The 7698-nt window shown below is 46.6% G+C and overlaps 1 protein-coding gene and 1 non-coding gene across 2 annotated transcripts; both read right to left on the bottom strand.

Annotated features, from left to right (window-relative positions):
• Positions 1-1078: 1078 nt before the first annotated feature.
• Positions 1079-1185, bottom strand: Gm22608. Its single transcript, XR_003949892.1, has one exon. It is a non-coding gene; the product is annotated as a U6 spliceosomal RNA (small nuclear RNA).
• Positions 1186-4666: 3481 nt separating this feature from the next.
• On the bottom strand, positions 4667-7635 carry Rpl26 (ribosomal protein L26). The gene is made up of 4 exons (NM_009080.2): positions 7577-7635; positions 6759-6931; positions 5882-6022; positions 4667-4836 (listed from the first exon to the last, which is right to left on the bottom strand). Exons 2-4 carry the CDS (start codon positions 6924-6926, stop codon positions 4708-4710), a joined length of 438 nt encoding a protein of 145 aa, NP_033106.1. The 5' UTR covers positions 6927-6931; positions 7577-7635; the 3' UTR covers positions 4667-4707.
• Positions 7636-7698: the final 63 nt, after the last annotated feature.

The raw sequence follows: 7698 nt of genomic DNA, 5'->3' as shown, positions 1-7698 counted from the left end.
AAGTAACACACATCCCTGGCCCCGTGCATAGCAGAAGTTAACTGAAGGGCAAGCTTAGCTCTTTCCACAACATTCCTTAACTCTGGGACAAGAGAGCCCTGTGCAGTTCTCTTAGGAGCTAGAAGGCAGTATTCTCACCCTTGAAGGTCAGCCTGTGACCTAGTAAGTTGCTGTTCATGTGAGCAGGCACGACTGTGGTGCAATGGCACTGAATGCCACCCCAGTGGGCCCAGACAAGACCGAGCAGACTGGCTTTTGCTCTCCTGCCTCCATTGTTTCTTTTCCTGTTGAGAGGTGAGAATTTACCAAGGGTTTGCTAGTCATGAGGAGGAAGTGACCTCTCCCACCCCCTCTCCAAACTTATTACCCTCTCAGAAGCCCCATTGTATCTGTGAGACTTGGAGCGATTATCCTGCCTTTTAAAAAAGAGACCAGACTTGGTTATAGACCAAGACTTTAGTTGAGCCAGAGCTTAAGCCTCGTGTGAGAAAATATGTCACAGGCTCCTTACTCCACCAGTAAAAGCCAAAAATCTTTAGCCCACTTTCCATCTTTTCATAGTCAATTTGAGTTCTATAAAGATTAAACAGGAAAATCTTTATAGTGAACAAAGGGTCCCAGAAAGGTAATGCAACCCTCCCTCCACTTCTGTACACGGGGAGGGAGAGACTCTGACTTCCACTGTAAAACTAGTCTGCAGAGTCTGCTTAGTCGGGTATATGGGAACTACGCCTCTCAAGACAAGCCAGCAGGACCAGGGTTCAAGTCCCGGCACCCACATGACTGCTCACAACCAACTGTTAACAACAGTTCCATGGGATCTTCTGGCCTCCTTGGGCACTCCTGCATGGTACACATATACACATATAGACAAAGCATATTCATAAAATGTCTTAAAAGATTAAAATAAGCCAGGCGTGGTGGCACACGCCTTTATTCCCAGCACTTAGGAGGCAGAGGCAGGCAGATTTCTGAGTTCAAGGCCAGCCTGGTCTACAGAGTGAGTTCCAGGACAGCCACGGCTACAGAGAAACCCTGTCTCAAAAAAAAAAAAAAAAAAAAGATAAAAAAACCAAAAAACCCTATAGACTGCTTCATGATTGTGTGTGTCATCCTTGCAAAGGGGCCACGCTGAACTTTTCTGTGACCTCCCAATGTCACTATATGTGCTCCTGAAGCATGCACTCTTATAGTCTTTTGAAACTTTCAGGTAATTTGAACCCATTTGATCCTCACGCCCACTAAATGCCAGGATTATACGTTCTCACCACCATACCTGGCACAACAGTGCATTTTTTGAAAAGCAAACAAACATAAACACTGAGAGGACAAATGTATTTTCTAGCTGAGAAGAACCTATGGTTGATAAGTGGGTGATCTTGATTCCCCAGACTGAGATGATAACAAACAGTGAAGGCCATTTTGGGTGTGTCGGGGGACACACTTCCCTCTCTGCACTGCCAGCATAAAGAAGTCAAGGAGAGAGAGATGTCCACATCTGCAAAGCTCCCAAAAAAGAAAGTAATGTTGGGACTCACTGTACCCCTCACACAGCCGCTCAGATGGTGGCTATGTCTCTAGGGTTGCCATGCAACCAGGAGGTGGAAGATCAGCTCAAGGGAGGGGTGTAGTAACTGTCCTAGTAATCTGGGCCTCCTGCACCCTGCTTGACTATAACAAAGGACAATGTCTTGGAAGGAGAATGGAATGTGAGCCGCTGGCCAGGGACAGAACAAGATGTTGGACCCTAAAACAAGCTGGGAATGATGTCCTTTCCTGTCCAAAAATAATGCTGCTTCCCTTGATAGTCACAGTGGCTCACCAAAAACATAATGGCCAGGGCTGGACATCTGTAACTTCCGCTCTTAGAGGGTCTGCTAACCTCTTTTGGCCTCTGGGGGCACCAGGTGTGTTTGGTGAACCTATCCACATACAAACATCCCTACACATAAATCTTTTAAAAAGTAACGAACAAAAGTCCCCAACTCTTCATTGAAGGTAAAATCTGCTGGTAGCAGGCAGATCATGAGTTACCCACTATTGGTGGGTTAACATCCCTTTTCCTGTTTGAACTTGTTTCTCATGACACCTCTCTTTGAGGTAGGCAACATCAGGGATTACGGTAGTGTCCCAGAAGGGGCCCGGCATGAAGGATGATCAGAAGAGATTTTAGTTAGTTCTGGGACATGGAGGAAGACAGATGTGGAGGATAAAAGGCTTTTATTTAATAAACTAATCGACTAATTGAATTATTGACACAGGGTTTTTCTGTGTTGCCCTGGTTGTCCTGGAACTCACTCTGTAGACCAGGCTGGCCTCAAACTACTGAGGAATCATCCCTGCCTCCCGAGTGCTGGGATTGAGGCATGTGCCACCACGCCTGGCTTGAGAATCCTTTATTAATCCAGTTCATGGGCCTGAGCAACACCTTCTTCTAGGTCTTGAGAGCCGAACAGTGCATGGGTCCTTTGCCTGGATCACAGTCATCCCGGTTCTGAGCTGTAAGCCACAGTTGGCCCTTCTAAGTTAGAGCAGTGACTTCAAGCCAACTTTTATGTTGTGCTCCAGAAGCCTGTTGTTTCCATGGCAATAGTCACTTCCTGGAATGCACTGACCTGTGCCAAGAATACAACATAATTTTATATTCTTGAGGTGTACACGAGAGGCAGATTTGGGCCAAGATCCAGCCGATTCTGGCCTACATTTGAAATACTTCAAGCAGACCACACAATTCTTCCTGCATGTTACTGTAAGAGCAGTTTCTCTTGATTTAATGAGGTTGGGAGCTGCTGGATGTGGGTACTGTGAACTCAACCCCGGGCCTCTGCAAGTACAATGTGTAGTCTTAACTCCCGAGTCAATTCCCCGGCTTCCAATGTGACTTTTAACTTTTAAAGCTTTTTGCGTTTTTATACGTATATATTTGCCTGCATGCATCTACATTCCCAGAGTCCAGATGTTATCAGGATCCCTAGAAATTGTGCCATCATGAGATGCTGCAAACTGAGCCTGGGCCCTATGAAAGCTTCAACACAAGTTTTTGAGTGCTGAATCATCTCAGTTCCTATGCTCAATTTCTTTGTGGGTGCCGGGGACCTGACTTGAGGTCCAAATGCATACATTACACTTTACTGATAAGAGAACTAGTTCTCAAGCCATGCTCTCTCCTGGTTTTGGCTTTGGCTTTTTCTGACCTGGAATGTCATACCACAGGGCTTTCAGATCAGCCACATCCCCCATGCGCTAAGCAAGTCCAGCTTCCACCTCTCCTTCACTGAACCCGCGTCACTGGCTGGTTGCTCTCTTTCTTCACCTGGATCCCTCCTCACAGCTATGGAGGACAAAGTGCTTAAGGTCTTCAAGTCATGGTCAAAAGGCACAGCCTACAAGAACATGGCAGTGTAGCAGTGCAGCCATGCCTACACTTGACAACTCCTTTCCTGACTTACTAGGGGAAAGCTGTTGGGAGTTTTTTCTTTTGTTTTTTCAAGCCAGGGTTTGTGTATAGCCCTGGAACTCACTCTATAGACTAGGCTGGCCTCAAACTCAGAAATCCACCTGCCTCTGCCTCCCTTAAAGGTGACATTTTCTTATTTTAAAAAAAAAAAAAAAAAAAAAAGGCAATGTAGCCAGGCATGGAGGATCCCAGTTTGTGGCCAGTCTGGCCTACACAGTGAGACCCTATCTCAAATGAGCAAAAAAAAAAAAAATAGTAATAATTAGGCATGGCCTCGTACTCCAGCCTTTCTATTCCACCTGTGCTCACTGTGCTGCCCCAGGGTATGAGGCCTTGGGGATCTGCTGAGGCAACCATCTTACTTGGAGACCCTGCCAGGCTTTGCTGAAACATCAGCCAAGTGCTACAGTGCACGGTTCCTCTGGTTACTGTTAGATACCTAAACCCTCCAACCCGGCAACAGCTGCCAACTGCAGGATACTCCAGACATGGTTCTGTCAGTCCTTTTAGGAAATTATCTTGCTAATATGACCCAGGCTAGCCTCAATACTTCTGCTTCTACCTCAGCTGGAATTTCTGATGTGCCCACTGCTGCCTGCAACTCAGTTATAGCACTGATCCAACATTAGCACAGGGAAATAAAATCTTATCACCAGTAATAAAATTCTCACTGTATTGAAATCTCAGCAGCCAGGTTTTCTCCGGTGAGACAACACATGTTTTTCCAGAGTTGGAGAGCTGGCCAGCTGCTCCTTCAGAGGAACTAAGCTCAAGTCTGGGGACCCAACAATTTAATTCAAGGGGATCTGGTGCCCTCTTCTGGCTTCTGTAGACACTGCAGGGATTTGATATACAGATGCACACACACAGGTACAAATAAATGTCAGGGTTCTCCCAATATTTTAGGCCCTATGAGATGGTACCAGCCTCCAAGACCAAACAACCTGTAAGACTCACAAGGTGGGAGAACTGACTCTTAAGGGTCCTTTCCAGGTACCAGTCGATTAGGAATATTTTCAACTGGCTATTCCTATAAATAAGGGCCATTCCAAGGTTTAAATTCATCATAGCTCCTGATTCCACATAACTTGTCATAGTGCTATCAGACCATCTGAGGGTGGCTGTCCTTTCCAGACCCCAAAGACTGACACAGAAGCAGAGTAAGCCACAGAAAACAAGGTACTTGGAAAACACCACACAAGACAGGACTACTTAAGCAGTCTTTAATGAAAGCCGTGCACGAGATGTCTCTACTCCTGCATCTTCTCGATCGTTTCTTCCTTGTATTTGCCCTTCTCCTTTCCTACTTGTCGGGACTTGGCTTTCCTCTCCAGGATCTTCTTGCGGTCCTTGTCCAGCTTTAGCCTGGTGATAACGACCTGCACAAAAAGAAGCAGCCCTAAGCTTTAAGCAACAACGTAGGCCCAATTACAGGTCCCACTTTCCATTCCCTGAACCCAGGGTAGTAGATACCTAAATGTCTCTTTCTAAAATACAAATGATGATGCAGCTTTGGAGCAGAAGCTCAGAGTTTATCCAGCTAGTCTAATCTTATCACTTGCTGCACTAAGGACCAGAGACCAAGAACTGACCACTGCATTTTCCTTGAAAACTGAGCTAGTGGTGGAAAGCAAAAACCAAACCCAAAAACCACTACAATGTTACATACAGAAAATGTTCTTTCTGTTAAAGGTCCTGAGTTCAACTCCCAGTGACCACACGGTGGCTCACAACCATCTGTGATTGGATCAGATGCTCTCTTCTGGTAGTATCTGAAGAGAGCAACAGTGTACTCATGTACATTAAAAGACACCTTACATGGGGCGTGCATTGTGGCACAGGACTTTAATTTCAGCACCCAGGAGGCTGAGACAGGCAGACCTCTGAGTACCAGAAAAACAAAAACTCAGAGCTCACTAAGGTCATGTGCTGGGCTGGAGAGAGGGCCAACAGACCCACATCTTTGATCTACATGGGTTCCACACACACAGAAGCAACCATGACATGTACTATGTGGTGGGGAAGGGAAAGAAATCATGGTACAATTTTAATACTGATGTTGTCTGTCGGTCTTTTGGGTTTTCTGCAGTTTGAAAATTACATTTTTAGCACTAATTTAAGTCTGAGAACCCCCTTAAGTGGTTGCTGTGCACATTAAACAATCCAATCACAAATTTGGAATAACTGACATGAAAAGTATATATAGGACAGGTATATGTATTATGGGATGTTCTACTTTGGCTTATATAATCAGTTTATGGGATCACAACCTCAGCTCCAGGTTGCTTTTTACTGCCAATACCTTAAGCCCACTTCATAATGGTGTTATCAATGGCCTCACTGATCACAGGGGCCACTTGCAGGTGCCATGTAAACAGCAATCAAGCACCAAAGCTAGTGGTTTCCTCCTTCAAAAACACCCACCTTGCTGGGGTGGATGCCCACATGGACGGTTGTGCCATTAGCCTTCTCTCGCTGGACTCGTTCGATGTAGATGACGTACTTCTTCCTGTACACTTGGACCACCTTGCCAATCTGCTGGCCTTTGTAGTGTCCGCGAACAACCTGAGTGCAAGTGAAAAAAAAACTGAGCAAGGGCTAGAGTGTAACCCAGAGAACCAGAACTGCCGAATCATTCATACACTGTGCACCTCCAGCAGACCCACACGTCCCCTTTTTGGGGTGGGAATGGGGTTACTGGGACTCAAATCCAGGACCTGTATATACAAGGTAAGCACTATGTGAACAGTGAGCTAAATCCCCAACCTTTTCATCTTCACAGACTGGAAACAAACCAGGCCAATCACCTATAGCAAAGAAAGGCTTTCTAAATAACAGACAAATCAAGACTGTTGCCATCCTATAGCTGTTTTCAACCCATGTCGATCCTCCCAAAGAAGTGTTTCATTTTATTAAGTATTCTTAAAAAGTGTTAAGATGTGCCAGTCTCGAAGTGCACACCCTTTATCCTAGGGCTCTATCTTATCTCTTTTCCAGGTCAGCCAAGGGCTACCTACACAAAGAAACCCACCCTGCGTTCTTTTAAAGACTTCCAGAACTTACCAATCACTAGCTATAAATTACAGCTACAGATAATCTCTCCCCAATAGAGCTAATAGAACCCCACACAAAGACATTAGCAAACCGCTGAGGCAGGACCAAAAAGCACACTGCTTTCCAGTTCTTTTGATGCAAAGCAACCCTTTCATACATCAAATGCAGGTTTTCTCACCCCCCCCCGCGCCCCCCAAATAATCGTAAAATTCCATTCAGCTTCGCCTCGCCAAGCAAGGACACATACCTGAACTTCGTCATCCTTCCGAATGGGCATAGACCGAACGTTATACTTCTGTCTCAGCTCTTTGGAAAGAGGGGAAGACATGATCTTCCTCCGAATGTGAGAGGGCGCATTGAAATGCCGTTTGCGGTTCTTGCTTCGGTCAGAAGTCACGAAGGGATTGAACTTCATTTTGGCTTAAAAACAAACAAAAAAAACAAAAACAAAAACCAGAAGACCCTTTAACGTTTCAAGTCTCAACCAGTTCCCTAAACAGCATCAACTCCACTCTGAAAGCACACAACGTTCACTGGAAGGTATCATGCTCGGTTACTCCAGACCTTCCCATCTGAGGGTTTTTTCGTCTTTAAAGACTGAAAACAAGATGAAGACTCTGCCATTAGTAACACCTATCCTACTTTTAAACTTGACTTTCCAACTTCAGCATCCCGGGAGGGTCCTACACAGCGTCGGTCTTTACCTTCTCATTTACCGCTTCTGGTGCTCTGCATTTTGCCCCCCACTTGAGCATGGAAGCAAGGGCGGATCTCCAAGCCCTCCCAACTGGCGAGAGGGCAACCGCACGGCTGACCCGGGGCTTATGATTATTTAACTCCATCTCCATGGGCCCCGCCGGCCTTCGAGTCCACGAACCTGGTCCCCTTAACCCTCTCCAGCCCCGCGGGCCCTGGCTAGGAAAGACACGGACCGAGCCCGCCCCAGTTCGGCTCCCTGGCTGATGCCGGGCCAGCAAGGCCGTCTCGGGGCCTCGGGACAGAAAAGCCTCCTCGCCTCGCCGCGGATGGCTGCGGATTACCAGCGACAACCCGCCGAGAACTCACCGGCTGCGATCCACCGATGGCCGCAAAAGGAAAGAGAACTACACGCGACTTCCGGTTCTGTAAGTTGCCGCGAGATCTCGCGAGAGTCTCGGAGCGAAAGGGGAGAGGAGGTTGGGAGAAAA

Source organism: Mus musculus, chromosome 11, assembly GCF_000001635.26.
Source record: "Mus musculus strain C57BL/6J chromosome 11, GRCm38.p6 C57BL/6J".
In the NCBI taxonomy this organism is placed as follows: domain Eukaryota; kingdom Metazoa; phylum Chordata; class Mammalia; order Rodentia; family Muridae; genus Mus; species Mus musculus.
This window is presented reverse-complemented; position numbering and strand designations above follow the sequence as displayed.

Excerpts from the sequence above, each read along its gene's own strand:
- Rpl26 (NM_009080.2), bottom strand. The coding sequence starts at position 6,926 with ATGAAGTTCAATCCCTTCGTGACTTCTGACCGAAGCAAGAACCGCAAA. Across the intron at positions 6,023-6,758 it reads GGAAGGATGACGAAGTTCAG|GTTGTTCGCGGACACTACAA; the intron begins GTATGTGTCCTT and ends ACTTGCACTCAG. Across the intron at positions 4,837-5,881 it reads TGGGCATCCACCCCAGCAAG|GTCGTTATCACCAGGCTAAA; the intron begins GTGGGTGTTTTT and ends CTTTTTGTGCAG.